Source organism: Aulonocara sp. 'chitande type north' Nkhata Bay, linkage group LG13 (assembly GCF_057382095.1).
Source record: "Aulonocara sp. 'chitande type north' Nkhata Bay isolate Kocher_YH1m ecotype deep benthic linkage group LG13, A_spYH_male_GT1.1, whole genome shotgun sequence".
Classification (NCBI taxonomy): Eukaryota; Metazoa; Chordata; class Actinopteri; order Cichliformes; family Cichlidae; genus Aulonocara; species Aulonocara sp. 'chitande type north' Nkhata Bay.
In genome coordinates this window covers 14,235,361-14,252,738 of record NC_141356.1, presented here as the reverse complement: position 1 = coordinate 14,252,738, position 17,378 = coordinate 14,235,361, and the positions used below count along the sequence as shown (strand labels likewise).

Below are 17,378 nucleotides of genomic sequence, written 5' to 3'. Positions count from 1 at the left end.
TCCCCCCCAAAGACACAAGAAAAATGAGTCTTTCACCCAGAAAAATCAGAAAAATGAGAGTTTCACTCTATTTTTCTCCTTCTTTTTCTAGTCTGGCAGTGTGCCACAGTGAGCACAGATCCTATAGTGAGGGCTTAGATAATGAGCACACACGGTCACACAGTAACATAGTGTTCAACTGGCGGCAGCCGGCGACATCGTCACTGTATGTGGTGCCGATATGTTGTGTGTGACAGTGTGCGTGTGTGTGTTTTCAGATTTTCCCTTGAGCATGGGATTACTTTGATTGACAAGTGCAATCGCTGGTTACCACCATCTTGGTTTTTACAGATGTCACACGAATTTGTCATGTTGGGATCGCTATAGCAACAGCATCAGGGATTGTCTCACCTTGATTTCAGAGGGATGCCATGTTTCGTCACCTCATACTGTTATTCTGCCAATCTGTCAGTCAGTCTGAATCAATCTGAGATGCTTGTTAGGCCTGCTGCCTGGGAAAATAATAATTATTAACATGACTGCAAAGCAGAGCTGTGTTGGGCAGTCTTTGGTTCCACTATAGCACCAGGAAGGACAAAAGGGGAGATGACAAATCTTAGTTTTACAAGACACAATGTAATGTAATGTAATCCAGGATTAAATAATGAATACAGCCGTGGTGTCTGCTATTGTGAAACCTGATGGTGTCTTCACAATAAAACCAGCTCCATTCATAAAAACTGGCACGAAGAGGATGAGTTACAATACACACCAAAGGAAATTACATTTTTGATGGGGTGGGTGGTGCTGAAAATATGGAGAAAATTTTATAATAAAGAAGTGTGCAAAATATTAAGTATTCTTTGGTAGGTAGACTGAGAAGAATCCTAGCTGAAAGTAAAAGATGGTGACTGGACAGAGTTCAACCAAACTAAAAACTTGAGAGGGAAAAAAAAGATGATACACTGAAATAATGTTGTACACTTATAAAATTTACTGAAATAACATAAAATATGTTGGAATATAAAATTTACAGGCTTTAGTTTTAGTCTTTGGTGCATCTGTTTATTGAGTTATCTGCACTGAAAAGGTGCTGTGTTCTTATTCTAATACCTGTGCAGAACCTCCATATAGTAACAGTTAAAAATACTAAAATGAACAATCAAAACTAAAAACTGAAACTGAACATTTTAAAATGGTAAAAACTCAACTGGAATGATACCCTCACCCAGGCACCACCCACCCCCAACACTGCTCACTGGTGGTGGTGATGAAATCATGGCTCATGAAGACTTTGGATGAGGTGCCTGAACAAAACACATGATGTACAGTAGAAATGGGGAGGAGGAGGATCACTTCGCCATGCCAGACCCCTTCAAGGGAGAGTGGAAGATCACAGTGGATTAAAAGACTGGTGATAAGAGGCCGACTGGCTGTGTAGACACAGTTTGTTGGACAGGAACATTGACATTTTGAACGAGGTGAATTTGACAGTGTGAGATAATGTACGTGCTGAAGAATAAAAGGCAGCAAGAATAGGCGATGTTACCAACTAACTTCCTTCCTGGCTTCCACCTTCTTCTGTGTACATGTTGGTTGTGGGGATAATGAGTTGAGCTGTGTTGATGTTTGCAAGCATCTCTCCTGATAGGATTTTGTCAGAGAGCCGGCACAGTTGCGTCCCAGTTTGTGTGGCTTTGTGTCTTCATCCTCAGCTCAGTGGATGTATCCATCATGGCAGGCGGTTTTCCTTCTTTAACACTGCTCTCTTCTGCCAAGGTCAGCTCATTATATCCATGCAGCTCAGTACTGGTCCCATTGTATTGCAGGCTCTCAATCTCTCACTTTAATAGCAGCTTCCTCTCACTGATGTTAGGGCACTGAGCTACAGGATCCTTCTTGGTTAGTGTGGATGTTCTTCTGCTCGTCCATAATTTCCATGTAAGGTCTCTGCTCGGTCCTACTGTTATAGCAGTCTTTAGGGTGTATGATGTTCTTAATCTGGGGGATAAAAAAAATAATTAAATGGGCCATTTTAGAACAGTTAGGCTGAGCACCAGTTGTTATAAAGTGCTCACTATTTCATATTGCCAAAGTTTTACTGTGCAGTCATCAAATGGATGTTGATTTTAAATAATTTAAGCTATTATTTTCAATTCAAATGATATAATATTAAATTCTTTGCCAAGAAGAATGGTTTCTTCTTCTTCTTCTTTTTAGATGATTAGTGTGTTTGTTTAAAACAAATGTTTATTTGTATTTTCTTACCAAGGAATAACCTGAAATAAGGAGGGGAAAAAAGCTCATGCCCTGCCACGCTTGATCTGGTGGTAGTAAATCAAACATTAAGCCCAAATACAACTCTTTGATGTCACATGATTGCACTGATGGGGACCCTCACTGATGTAAGAATGAGTATCTTTGTCTTGTAGAGGTCACAAGATAAGATTTCAACTCTAATTTTTGTCTGTTTTGTCACAGACTCCCCCAGTTGTTTCTGATTTTGAGCATATTAAACTGCGTCGCTGTGTTCATGTTTTCTCCCCTCTGTGTCTCTTTCTGCAGGTTAACAGACCTGTCAGGCTCTCTCACAGATGGTCCATTCAACTATAAGTACAAGACCAAGTGCACTTGGTTAATAGAAGGATTGTAAGTACCACTGTTTTTATCTTCCACATGTCATCATTAATCTTACTTACTTCCACTTGGATAAAGACTTTATTCTGTATCTAACTTAAGGGCTCTAGATAAGAGAGACTGTATTATTCTGTAAAAAGAAGGAGTTTGTCTGTGAATATAGTAGTTACTGTGCTTCGTAGTTGCTTTTTGCATATTTACTGCTCATGCTGCACCGACTGAAAGTGCTTCATTTGCAATTTTTTTCTCTTGCTATGGAAATACAATGCTTGCTTGCACTACATGTAGTATACAGTGGTAGACCACCATGTAAAAGTCACAGAATGGCAATCATTATTTTCTAACACGGTGTGTAAGGTTATACATTTAATGGTCTCTGTATGCTCTGAAATGTTAGATGAGCTCTGGGCAAAGCAATGAAGATGTCCATGATCTCCTTGGGAAATGCTGAAGGGCAGCTCATGGTTCTGTAATATATTACTACTATTATATATGCTATTATTTATTTTACTGTACTAGCTGCATTTTCTCTAAGAAAGATGAGAGAAAGTTACTCAAAAGTGAGTTCAAGCTAATTTTATTTGTATATCGTATCACACATTCCCCTCAGAAGGCTTTAACTACTGGATGGGGTGCCAAGAGATTTGGAGCAGATATCCATGGACTGTGACTGAAAATGTGATTTTCAGGCATTTTGTTGCACAACAAGAAGGTCACCTTGCCAACACATTTCAACTCCCAACTCAACACTTAATGGGACTCACAGTAGTGTGTTTGTGTCATTTTGTGTAGGTTTTTGGTTACTGACTAGAAAAGGAAGTGTCAAATTTTAACTCTCTGCTGGTTATCAGCTCTTTGTATTTTATAAATTCGGGCTTGATGGCTGAAGGACCAACAACAACACAAGCCAGTTGTTCCACTTATATTCTTTTAATCAGCTCCCAGCTAACATCTACATGTAGAGGACAGTCTACAAAGCTCTGCACACTCTCTGATAGGACCAAAGCACCAAAGCTTCTCCTTTCTTGTTATACTTTAACATAAACTTCACTGATATGTCTCCATTTACAACACGTCACATTACTGTGACAACTTTTGCCCACTGTGTTGTTGTGCCCATTTCAGACATTGAGGCATTCATTAGAACAAGCTGCACAATGAAAAATGATGCTAAACGGTTACTGCCAATCATTTTTACACATGCTTTAAAACGTGCTACTCAGCTAATATGAAGGATGATTTTAAGTGATAGCTTCATTTTTAAAAAAAATTTATTTTTTAATGACAGATTGCTATAAAATCTCCAGAGCATATTCATTTGTCAAAGAGGAATAAATAAATCAGGTATGAGCTAAGAAAAGAAAAAATCTCCTCCATCACACCCTGGTGTATTTAAATTTGCAATGATTGTACAGTGCAGATTTTCCTTCATTTTAACGTCTAGGCCCTTATCACATCAATTATCATTAGGACTTTTATTTTTTATTTTTTAACCAATTAGGTATGCATGTCCACATATGGGAGACAATGATTAGTTCCCTGGTGTTTGCCTTCATGTGTAAAATTGGTTGATTATCATATGCAGGTTTATCTAAAGCTGAAATAAAGGTTTATTTCAGGATTGGACCTTTACAAAACTAGGATACTTGATACTAATAGTCTGCATGTGAACAGACACTGCACGAAATGCATCTTCTACAGTGCTGGCATTAGGCAAGGACACATCTCACAAGGATTTTAATATAGCAAAAAGGTTTTCTGCAGTGAGTGTGAGTCCCTGAACTGTCGATTTATGATCTCAACCACAGATTTTATGAATAGTGGAGACACTTCTATAAAGTAAGAATCATATGAAGCTTATAGGTAGTATATATATTTATCAAGAGTATTTTTGTCACACCTGTTTATTCTGCATTCCCTCTCTCCCCGTCGCCCAGCCCCAACGCTGTACTCAGGCTTCGCTTCAATCACTTTGCCACAGAGTGCAGCTGGGACCACATGTACGTCTATGATGGAGACTCCATTTACGCCCCTTTGATTGCTGTCTTCAGGTGAGCACCTGCTAGTCTGAATAGGAGAGCTGTGCAATGGAGGAAATATGTAAATGACTTAGGTACCCTTTGGCACTGCTTCAAAAGTGCCAATAAATTTGTGCTTGTGCAGTCAAATGACTTCATGTATGGCCAAACAATGGACCCCATAATTGCTGGCTTACCACAATACAGCAAAAATAGAAAGAAAATACTGCAATTACTCACATTATCCCTGAATGCCACTTCTTTTTCTCGAGATTTATTCTGTACTTTGCTCTTTTTTCCCTTCTAAAGAACAATCTACAAGCATGTGGGTGGAACTCTTTCATTTCATGCAAATTCATTAAAACAGTAATGCTGCAATATTTTACCAACCTCCCACTTATTCTAATCCACTGAGGCTTATCTCTTGTTAAGAGTTCAGTTGTTTCCATAAAGGGGCAATTTGGACTATTTCAAGAAAAATATATAAAAATATCTGCCATTTGATTATACATAGTCTTGACTTGTGTAGCATTCTTACCTACAGTAAGTAAACTTAAATTGTTCATTATGGATGGGTACCTCCGCTTTGCATTGTAAAAAAACAAACACTAGTTCCTGCAGGGAGCTTGGGCTCAGTGTGGACATGGGTACATTTACAGTGCATTGCACGGATTAAAAGTGACAACCCGGTCCCCACAAAAAATCATAATCAAACGAAATTTAATTTGCCACTGCACTGCAATGTTTTTTACTTCAAGGCTAATTACTGTCATGTATTTTCTGTGGGGTGGCAGTGCTTTCAGACTAGAGCACATCATACACCAAATACATTTCAGAAAACCTTCTGTTATTATTTTGGGTCCATGGGGGATGTCTGTCTTTGCAGGTCTCATTGCCTTTCTGTTGAATTCTTTTCTCAGCGGTCTAGTGGTGCCAGAGACCAGAGGTAATGAGACAGTTCCTGAGGTTGTGACAACGTCCGGCTACGCTCTGCTTCACTTCTTTAGTGACGCTGCCTACAACTTGACTGGTTTCAGCATCGCCTACTCGTAAGCCTCAATATTGTTCTTACCGTCACTCATTTCCTTGTCTTCACCTGTTTGTTTTTCCCATCCTCTGTTTTTCCAGTTGTTCCAGTTCATGATCAGTCTGTTCTCTCCGATATAAACAAAAGAGAACACATCTTATATTTGTATTTATACTGAAATTTGTACTGAAATGTCAGCCAAATACCAAATCCTGATAGCATCAGCTTGTTAATGTGTGCTTATTTGTGGCAGCAGATCAAATGCATCATCAGCTAACTGATTTGCAATATCAAGCAGTTACATCGACAGCTTACTAAGTGATTATTTTTACCAAATGCTATGGCTGTGTTATATTTAGGTGTGCTTCTATTGTCTGTGTGATTTCATTTGTCACTTGTAGGGCAATGAAATTAGTCTCACCCAGGATTTTCCCATTAAGACAAGTCAAAGTGACACGAAAAGTTCAATACAGACAGAAAGTGCGCAACAGGCTCATATTATTAATATTTTGATAAGATAAGATAAGACTTTACTGATCCCACGACGGGGACATTTTTGCATTAATGAGAACTTAACAAGGTAAAAAATGTAATCTGTATATTCCAAAATTAAGCAAAGGCTTTATAAGAGTTTTTGCAGCTTCTCATTATCATCTGCTGCCAGACTTTGACTTCAGCTTGTAGTGGCATTTGTTCCCTGGGGCGACAGAGAGAGACGATCACAAATTTTTGTGTGTTGGTGGCTGATTTAACAACCGTGATCATTGATTGGGATGATGCCCACTCATGTGAACCTGGTTATGTAGAGAGAAAACTTGGAAAGACATATAACTGGCAGCTGTGTGTGGATACTCTCCCAGGAAAACAACACAAGAAGAAGGGGGGAAAAAAATCCAGATTTTTCACACCACCTAGCTTCTTGGATTTGGTAAACCACATGCACTATTAGCTACACTAATAGTGTGTTCAGAGACATTGCATAAGCAGGACACATGACATTTAAAGAAAACTTACCAGGAAGCCTCATAATGCTCTCCAATGTTGCTCTCTATAAAACCACAGTTGAATTACAAATGGCAACAGTAAGCCGGTCTCCATTTCTGGGTGTCTGTTGCCGGTGGGGACAAAAGAATCCAAGGTCACTGGGAGAAACTCACGTGATTGGGAAAAAAAGAAGAAGAAAGAAACAAAGCTGAAATACTTTCAGCTAGCACAGATCGTGAAGACACCATTATGTGGCACCACCTGGTGAGTAATGATAATAGTCAAGCAAGGCAAAATTATAATCTATAATCACAGCTGTGTCATCTGAATTGACAACAATGCTAACTTACATCCATCCTCCTATCAGAAACTTTGACACAATCCACAAAATGTTCTTGCTGCCTATGGTGCAAATCCCATGTCTTTTTTTTCTATATATGCTTCCAGACACCTCTTTAGCTTTGGCACGTTACCTATGGGCTGAAAGCCGTTGAAGTTCCCAGTCTGATGAAGTCATAAAGGAAGTTGCTTTTGCAGTTGTTTCTTTTCTTTTTTTCCTTTAGCTGGTTTTGTGTACACCATTTTTCTATCTTCTCACAAATGCTCATCACTGTCAGGCAGGGCCTTTGATATGTAATAATAAACTTAATGTTATTCATCACTTTTGTGGCTCACACAAAATCTCAAGTGTGGGATGGTTATGGCTTAGGGAGGTAGAGCAGGTCATCTACTAATTGGAAGGTTGGTGGTCAGGGAGGGATCCTTGGATATCCAAGATTCTGAACCCCAAGATGCTCCTGATGCATTCATTGGGGTGTGAATGTTAGATAGAAAGCACTTAGATGTGGAAAAAAGTGCTTGTGTGAATGGCTGAATGGGACATCTTGTATAAAGTGCTTTGAGTGCTCCAGTAGAGTAGAAAGAGTGCTATATACATTTACCATTTACTCGGACTGAAGGCCAGCCAGCCAGTCTGCCTCGCCATGCCAACTGGGAACGGTGTTTGGGAGCCGCTGTAACATTGCTGGTTTTTGTTTCCTGGCTCTACTAAAAGCTCAGTCGTACAGGACCATTCACACTGTTCATGTAGATTTCTATCACCCCTAACGTTAAACCAACCCACTTTGTGCAATTAGTGATGGTCATTACTGAAAACTGAATGCTATGTAACTCCTCCCAAGCTGGACACCTGCTTGGGAGGAATACGTGCATTTACTCAGGTTCTTCTTAGCACACACATACACATACAGACGCACACACATGCCCACGGAGAGGAGATGAAGGTTGTCATGACAACACCCTTGTTACGGTAGCAAACCAGCTTTTTGCATTAACAAAAACATGATTCTCCGCCTCTGGTCCTTCACATCTTTCCCCCCAAATTTTCTATCTCTTTCATCTCGAACTTATCTGATATTCCATAGAAACGCCTTGTAATGTCGGTCTCAGTGCTTTTTGTTCCGTTTTGATTTTTATGTGCAATTTCTTTGTTCCACCTCCGTTTCCCATTTTCAGTCACGTCTGTCTTTTTCTTTGCGTTTTCCTCGCTGTGTCTATAATTTATCTTGTTTAAAATCAGAGGTAGTTTAGCTCCATCTCTATTGTGTGTCACATTGTTTATTTTTGTATAACATTCAGTTAGATTTGGTGGCTTTTATCCAAAGCCACTTACAGTAAGTGGATTCAAACTTTAATGTAAGCAGACTCAGATGGCATCAAAAACAGGAAGTCCAAATCTACACAGTGATGCCTTCGTGGTCTCTGGCTTTGCTTTGTATTTTTAAGGTTCTTCTTCTTTTTCAATACATAGTATTGCATTTGTTGTCACTGTTATTGTTAGGTTGAGTTCTGATTCCTCATTTCATTTCATTATCATTTTTTGTATGCTTAGTTTACTCTTCAAGTCTTATAGATTTAAGACGTCTTTAGTGTCACTTTCTATTGTGACTTTGCTGTAATTCACTCAGTAGCTCCTATTCCTGTCTCACCTTTTGTGTATCCCCCCCAGTCCCTCTTGTGTCTTGGGTTTTATTTCCAGTCTGATTGTCTTGATTATGTTCAGCTGTGCCCCTTTCCCATTTCCCACCTGTCTCCACTTCCCCAATCAGCCCTTTTTGTCTTTTTGGATTGTGTGTTGTTTCTCCTGAGTTCCTTGTGTAAATTTCCTGTATTTCAATGCCAAGTTGTTTGGGTTTTTTTTTTTGTATGTATTTGGATTATTTATCTTTTGTTGTCTTCCCAACAAATCTGATGTTCATGTGATGTTTCAGTTTCACGCAGCAAGACTGAGTGAACATTCTTTGCTACATTTTATTTAATAGTAAGAAATAGTTGATGTACTTTGTGGTTATTTAAAAATGATACAAGATGTTTGTATACAAAAGCCTTGAGAGGGAAGTAAGAGAATAATATATCCTAGGGATGCATTTTTCTTTTCTGTTCATGTGTGGTCATCAGCTAGTGTTTGTTATGTTGAAGGAGAGGTAAGACGATTGAGTAGTAGTAGCACAAACGCTGTTGGCTGATAAACTTGGCAAAACTCAAGACTATTTTTTATTTTTTATTTTTTTAAGCTGGAAGAAGCAAAACTGGATTAGCTTAAAATGAGAAATTCAAAGAACTGATCAAAAATGACAGCAAGACTCCTGATAAAAGAATTAAGAAGATTTGATTGTCTTGCCTCTTTAATGAGACGAGAACCTCAATTTTTACTGGGGTTGATAACGAGGAAATTGGAAGACTTTTAGATAGCAATGCTGGTGAAATATTCACTGAAGTTAGTGACAGTTTTGATGGTGTTGGGCATATCTGCTGAACAGTCGTTCCAGCAGATATTGAACATGAATCCACTCTAAAGCAAATAATACACACATCTAATATGTAAAGGTAAAAAATAGCAACTTTGGCTATCAGTAAATTTTACTATAAGTATATAAGTAGATGACTGCAGTCACCTCAGTTAATATTTCATGAGGCATGCACAATATCTCAAGGCCATATACTCATCTAAAAATAATATCTGGCCCGTCACAGTCAAGTATTCTCTTTTGCTCATGGCTCTCCATAACCTTGAAGATGTTGTTTGACTTTCTGGCTAACTGTGTCTCCCGCAGGATAAACTCTTGTCCCAACAACTGTTCGGGCCACGGCAGATGCAGCACTGCGAACTCGGTCGCAGGACGTGTGTACTGTGAGTGCGAGGAGTACTGGAAGGGGGACGCATGCGACATCCCTTACTGCAGAGACAACTGTGGCAGCCCAGATCACGGCTACTGTGACCTGACCGGGGAGAAGCTGTGTGTCTGCAACGACAGCTGGCAAGGTAAGAAAACGGAAGGCTGAATTTTATTGGGGAATTTAAAACTTAGTTTAGTGATACATAGTAAATGAGGATTTTATTGGGGGAAACTTGGCTTCATGTGGTGCAGCCAGGATGGCAAAACAGGCACTTTGGCTTGGTGCTACTGTAATGGGCTTCCTGCAGTGAAGACAGGAGTGGAGTGCAGGCGAGATGATAACAGAGAGGAAAAGGATAGGGATCGTTTAAAGTGCTGTATCTGAACTTTCAGGACCTTATTTATTAATTCATGAAGTGTTCACAAACACAGTAACCACTGATCCAGTAAGTATTTTGTACACTGATGTCTACAACTGTAGTCTAAAATGGGGCAAAAATGACTCTGAGATATGACACCATGTTTTTAGAGATGCTTCTTATTGGATTCTAGTCATGCAAACACATTTAAAACGGTTAATTTAGTCCAGTTTCATGATGCTTTTTTTAGTCATTAAATGAACAAATGAGCGCAGTGTGAGTTTTTTGCTTATGCTTTCCTTTCGGTTTTGCAGTTTTCAATATTAATATGAAAAGCAATTGAAAGCACAATCCCAGTGTCCTCTTGGTTTATGCCTAACACAATGCTGCCTGAATCAGTATTCTTTAATATCATAAAATATTATACGGGATTCCCAGGGAAATGTTCCCTAGTGGCACAATATATATCTAGCTTCATTTTTTTATTTATTTTTATTTTTATATTGCAGTCATAAACAAATCCCTCTTGCGGCTTCAAAACCAACAACTTTATTTCAAATGACGTTTTCTGACTGAGAGTGATTTTAGACTAATTTCTTTTTATAAGAAAAGCGGCTTTTCTTGGTGCTGTTCGCAGAGGTTTCATCATTTGTAAAAGGCTTTTGCATGAAATGAAAGTAACTGTTAAGTCACATTCTTCAGCCAGTATTTACATCTTCTAAAGCACCGGTTACAGATTTACGTGTTTCGGTTCAGTTTTTGTAGTTAAAACATGGATAATCACGAAAATCTGACCAACTGCATGTTCATTCAAGATTCAGATCCAGTTTGATCCTAAATGTCTAACAAACATATTAAGAGAATACATAAGAAGAACAATTCAGCAGACAACAAAGTCTGTTGAAGTTGGATGGTGAAGTGCTGCCCCCTCCTGGAAGGATAATGATAGCACAAGGAGAAAGGAAAACCAACTTTTTCCCATAAAATGTTGTTAAAAACAATACAATAAAAATCTCCAAGAATGAAGATTAAAAATGGATGCATTTTAAAAGCAAAAAAAAAAAAAAAAAAAAAAAATAGGCAAATATCCCAAATTGTACAGTACAGTGATGAACAGCAGGCTAAGCAGTATTTACCCAGTGTTGTGTATGTCAGTTACATTTTAGTTTTTCAGAAACAAGACACCAAATTGATGAACTGATTATGTGTTATAACTAAACAGATTAATATGAGAGGTGCTACAGTAGGAACATATTGCTAAATGGCAATGATCGCATACTCTGTGACTTGTTAAATAAAGACCCAGTTTAAGTACAACAATAGGAAAAAATATTAAAATCATTTAATATTTAACACTTCAGTTTTAGGGATATGTATGTGAGTGTAAAATTCAGCAAATATGCTGTCTATTTCAGTATTTGCTTTAAGTTTTTTAGACACAAAGACATAAGACTAATCCTAAAATCAAAGGTGTGTGTGTGTGTGTGTGTGTGTGTGTGTGTGTGTGTGTGTGTGTGTGTGTGTTGGTAGGAAAAAAAATCCAACCTGCTCACAACAATGCTTGTTGATTTATTTATTTATTTACTTTTTGTGTAATGAAGTCATAATTTGCACAAAGAGATATCGGTTAACATATATATATATTTTTTTGGTGTTTTGACAGCCACAAAGGTATCATCTCTGAACCTAACTAAGTCACTTGAAAACAATTCAGATGGACTGTGCTATCCATCTATATGACAGCGAATGAGTCAGATTCTGAGCTTTGGGATTCAGCCTCTTATTTCCACAGATCACAAATTGTTCACACAAAAGCAACAGAGACACCAGTGAGGCAAAGGGATGTATGTGTATCTGTCTGGTAATGAGTGAGGTGGAGGCAGATACAGAGCCTCGGAGCAGGCATCAGAAACACAAACGGGCTTTTAATAAAGGTATTGGTCACCATGGAAACCACCAGTTGGCATCACCAAAAAAAAAAAAAGTTTTTTGCATTAATGGAAAGAGCATTTTCTACAATTTGTCCTTCATTCCCCTCTTCCCTCTACCCCCCGCAGAAAGAAAAGTGCTGAATGCGTCTGTGATCGAGTGCTTTTCATTTATCTCGTTTTCTCACGTCTTGCTTTAATCACTTGCCTGCAATGTTAGAAAATCCTCATTTAATTCTCGACTGCCATCTGAATAAGCTCTGCTTTGTGGTCTGTCAGTTTTCTCACTTTGAGTTATAATATTTTAATGTGCTTTACAAACTAATAAGTAAAAAAAAGAATAAAATCATTTAAAATAAAGGTTTTTTTTTGCATTATATAAATGAGTAGAAGCAAAACTGTTCACTGAAGAAAACACGATCAGATCAATTAGTGAAACTAAAGAAGGCAAAACGGTGACGATGGGTAGAAGGGTTCAAGGAAGAGCAAGAAAAAGGTAAAGGTCTGAGGGAAAAGTATAAGCTTTAGAAAACAATGGACAGATGCAGTGAATAACGAAAATGTATATTTTAATAAAATGTATTGTAGAAGTGGTCTTGTTTTTCTTTTTTTAAAAGATATGAGGTTGCTCATCATCTGCTCATAAATGAGCTCGAGTTGTGTTTGGTGCCTATTCATAGAACAGCCACTAGGTGGCACCAAAGTAAAAATAAATAAATAAATAAATATATAAATAGACTGGCAACCTGTTAAGGGTGTTCATAGGCTACAGTTCCCCCATGACCCTGAACTGGATAAGCACAATAGGATTTATAGATTGATATTTTGAGAAAATTGAATTCATTTGCCCTTTACTACCTGTAAAATAAATACTGGAAACAATGTATGTACGAATTCCAAAAAGTGAAACGTCCTTTTGCCTCCATCAGGTCCAGACTGCTCCCTTTCCGTTCCCTCCACTGAGGCTTTCTGGGTGCTGCCCAGCATTAAACCATCTGCTCAGTCTCTGGGTCGAGCGTCCCACCGGGCTCTGGTGCATTCTGGGTTGATGTGGGTGGTGGGAGGTTACTCCTTCAACTACTCCAACTACCAAATGGTCCTCAAGTAAGACACATCCATCTGACTTAGTCGACTGTGATTGTCTTTGAGCTTTTGCACTTTTCCTAATCTTTCCCTTTGTTTAAAGCTACAACCTAGAGACCAGCACGTGGGATGTGGTGCCTGTCAGCAGCGGCCCTCTCTACAGATACGGACACTCACTGGCTCTGCATCAGGTAATCCTGCTTAAGTTTTACATTTCACCAGTGCTAAAAACAAGAAACAGGTACTACTCCATACTACTCCACAGCAGTGAAAATGTGGACTACAATCAGAAGGTTTTAGCATTTATTCTGGATTCTTAGCTTCATATGCTGCCTTCCTCATGTGCTTACCAGACAGTGTTGAATCATTATATTTGACTATTGTTGGAATGGAGTGGTGCTGTCAATTAATAGACTTCCTCAGTACAGATGTTCAAATTAAAGAATTAACTGACTGCCTTGAATGCGTGCTTCTTTCTTCATTTTGATAAATATTAAATAAGTCTGCTTTGACATTGTATATATCATTTATGGGGGGGAAAAAGCCCAGACAACAAACTGATTAGAAGTGTACGTGTTGCAGTCCATGTCTAGAAACAGCTCTTGCTCTCTGAAGTTATATGGGGTCATTTCACAAGACTGAGGCGTTTCTAGGAGACTGGCCCATATTTCAGCTTACCTATAAAGAAATGAGAACATCAGAATCATTCATGTGTCTGCTATAGATCAATCACGCCAAAGCCAGGAGCATCAAATGATGTGTCGCTGTCCAAATACTGGGGCGCTTTTTTTTTTTTTAGCGTGGAAGGAATGGTTTAATGGTGGAAGACAGGAGGGAGAATGAAGACAAACATCTCGTCCTGCTGTGCTGAAGGTGAGATTTGATCCAGAGGAGGTCAGAGCGACTGACTGAAGCCTGCTGATGATTTGTAGCCTGCAGTAACTCCTGGCTTGTTTACTATACACACAGCTTTAACTTCAAACCCACCCTGTTACTGTGAAGGTGGATGAAAGGAATCACTTTGCTCCATCGGCAGAGTTTCTTTTGAAACGTCTTTGACTTGAGGACAAAGCAGACGTGCTTTTGTTTTTTTCATGAGACACTCATGTCTTCACCTCTCACCCTTTAGTTTCACACTGGTATTTTTGGTTACTCACTATTTTAGGTGATTATGTTTGGCAGATGGGAATCACACGATGACTGATGGGTGCATGACAAGGTGTAAGGCTGCAAAAAAGAACAGCAAACAGTTTTTTTTTTTCCATTTACAGCTATTATGATTAATATATTCATATTTACAGTTACTGACTAAATATTTACTGTGCCAAAGGTGTTTGTCAGTATAAAATGCATTAATAGCTGTTCTTGAAAGGTTCACAGCAGCTAAGTGCTCCTGCAGCAGCACCTGCAAAGACAAGTGATTTTATTAGCTGATGCTAACAGACGCCATATTAGAACCACCTGCCTAATGTTATCAAGTTCCTCCTTATGCCACTAAGTAAACTCGGATCTTTAAAGGAGCTGTGGTGTTTTCTGTTTTATGGCACCAGAAGTGTACAGCAGGTTTTTGGGGTCCTTATTTGGGCTTGTAGTGATACTGTCAGGGTGTAACATGTACACTAATCAGGCATAACATTATGGGCACTGGCAGGTAAAGTTTATAACACTGATTACGTCTTCATCGTGGCGCCTGTTAGTGAGTGGGAGCAGGAAGATTGGGCAAGCATAAGGATTTTAATGGTTTTGGAAAGGGCCAAAATGTCATGAAAGACGACTGGGTGGAAGCAACTCCAAAACTGCAGCTCTTGTGAGATTTTCTCGGTGTTCTGTATGAATCAAAAGTGGTCCAAGGAAAGAGCAGTGGTGAACCAGAGACTGGGTGATGGGCAGCCAAGACTGAAGGCTGGCCTGCGTTGTCTGATCCAACAGACGAGTCGAACGTGCTGGACGAACAAGTCCAATCCAAAGAGGTCCCACTTTGCAACTTCCACAATTTAAGGATCTGTTGCTAACATCTTGGCGCCAGATACCACAGGATACCTGCAGGGGTTTAGTGGAGTCCATGCCTTGATGGGTCAGGGCAGTTTTGGCAGCTAAAAGGGGGACCAACACAGTATTAGGCAATTGGTCACGATGTTATGGATGATCGAGGTGCACCCCTGAAGATCACGCAGCAAAAAGTTGAAGCAAGATGATCAGTTTTATTCAGGTCACTAGTTTACTGCAATCCCCACAAAGTGGTCAAAGATCAGTAATAATATTAAAAACATGTTGATTGAATCAATGTCTGGATGTTTTGTCTTTGTTGAACACAGTGCTGTCTTTTGCTGCAGAAGACATTTCTCATTATCATGATGGGGGTGGTAAGAACTCTGAAGTCTTATTACTATCAGACAACCAGGGGGCCCATCAGAAGGTCTGCAGACTGCTCAAATGTGATTAGATATTAGAGCTCAGGCAAAACTTCATAACACTTCCACAAACATCACATCACTCTAATACGAAATCTGCCTCGTGTTTCCCTTGTGTAGGATGACATCTACATGTTTGGCGGGAAGTTGGAAGCAGGTCCTGCTAATGTGACAGATGAGATGTGGGTGTTCAACATCCCCAGGCGTACCTGGTCGTTACGGAAACCAGTCCCGCCACCTCCTTATGCCCTGGAGGGACACATGGCGCACGTGGTGGAGCTGGCCAATGGCGAGCCAGTGATGCTCATCATTTTCGGCTACTCACCAATCTACAGCTACATCAATAAAGTGCAAGAGTACAACATCAGTAAGTGTGCTTGCTGAACGATGTGCAAAAATATCATCGTCCTTTAGAGACTTTTCAGTTGGTTTTCACTGATGTAAGCTGGACACAAGAAACCATCAAAAACTGCTGATATTTTCTGTAGAACATTTCTTGAACTGGTTGGACCGTAATTAGGTGCTTTTAGGTGCAAGTAAAAGGAAAGCCATTTTTTCCTTTTGCTTCCTTCTACCATTGGATGTTCATGTCAAATGTGGACAAAGTTTCAAGCAGTGACAAAAGCTTCTGACTGCTCTGAACTCTCATAGTAATAGCTTATGTGAGGAGGGGATTCTGCACTTATGGAAGCCAGAGGAGGGGCACCCAACCGGTAGAAAGGCTTATGGTAAAAAAGACTGACTGACTGATGACTGAAGCTAAAGTGTCTTGTTCCAGAAAAAGTAAAGACATAGTAAAGAGACAGTATTTTTTAACTGCAAAGAAAATCTAGTGGACCTATGTTACTGCAAATCTATCAAGAAGTCTAATGTCATAAATTCAATAGTTGTCAGTAAGAATACTTCCACTTGTCCTTGAAGTGAGCAGTTTTAAAAGCACGAGGACTACAGGTTGTGTGAATTCTGTGAATTAAGAGAAGATGAGAACGTGTTGAATTTTCTTCTTTGTTGTTATAGTGATAAGTTAAAAAGACATTAAAGTCTAGGTTTAATTAAATGTCCTTTAACAATTCAGAAATGTTTGTGGCACACTGGTGATGACAGAATGAAATGGGTGCTTTAATAATTTTTGTGTTTATAGGTTAGCAGTCTTTGCTTAAAGGTTATGCTGCTACCCTGGTTTTGCTTTCTGGCTATGTAATGCTTTGTTGCAATCTATCTGGGCTGGGCGTGTTGTTTTATGCATGGCACAACAATAAAATCCAATAAATGAAGCCAGAATAAGAAGACAATGAGCAAAATACATCCATATTCATATTCTTGTGAATGGAGTGGTTTGCAATTGGCATTTGTTTCCGGTTTGACACTGCTTTTGTACAATTTACAATAACATTGTACTGTACAGTATACATGCTGTTGTAGTACATAGTGGAGTATAATGTAATTACCACACAATAGTCAGATATGTGATAAACAGCCTTGTGTTTCATTTCAGTTTGTTTTGAACACAATTGTGGCCTAAAGACTAAAATGACTGGAGAAAAACATCAAGCCAGACTATCTAAAAACTGAGAAGTACAACACGCACAGGCCCTGAAATCTCTTAGTCTCAGCTTTGTGTCTGTGAGCCATACTTCCCCAAGCTTCTCTGGTTGAATTTAAAACACCGACTACATTAGAAGATTTTTCTTGAAGAATGCAGTTTTGCACAGTTGCAGGCTAAGTGCTGCTCCCTGATAGCAGAAAGGTTTTATGAGGAGTTTACTCTAACAGTCC

At 39.1% G+C, this 17,378-nt stretch overlaps 1 protein-coding gene across 2 annotated transcripts in view; it reads left to right on the top strand.

The window, feature by feature from the left end:
• The window catches only part of atrnl1a (attractin-like 1a), a 329,857-nt gene that overhangs the window by 30,806 nt on the left and 281,673 nt on the right, over positions 1 to 17,378 (top strand). For both annotated transcript variants that reach the window (XM_086258788.1, XM_086258787.1), the window contains exons 3-9: positions 2,545 to 2,628; positions 4,554 to 4,667; positions 5,555 to 5,683; positions 9,759 to 9,967; positions 13,038 to 13,212; positions 13,295 to 13,382; positions 15,723 to 15,969. In XM_086258788.1, the coding sequence (XP_086114914.1) occupies positions 2,545 to 2,628; positions 4,554 to 4,667; positions 5,555 to 5,683; positions 9,759 to 9,967; positions 13,038 to 13,212; positions 13,295 to 13,382; positions 15,723 to 15,969 (1,046 nt within the window). The remainder of the gene's footprint in view (positions 1 to 2,544; positions 2,629 to 4,553; positions 4,668 to 5,554; positions 5,684 to 9,758; positions 9,968 to 13,037; positions 13,213 to 13,294; positions 13,383 to 15,722; positions 15,970 to 17,378) is intronic.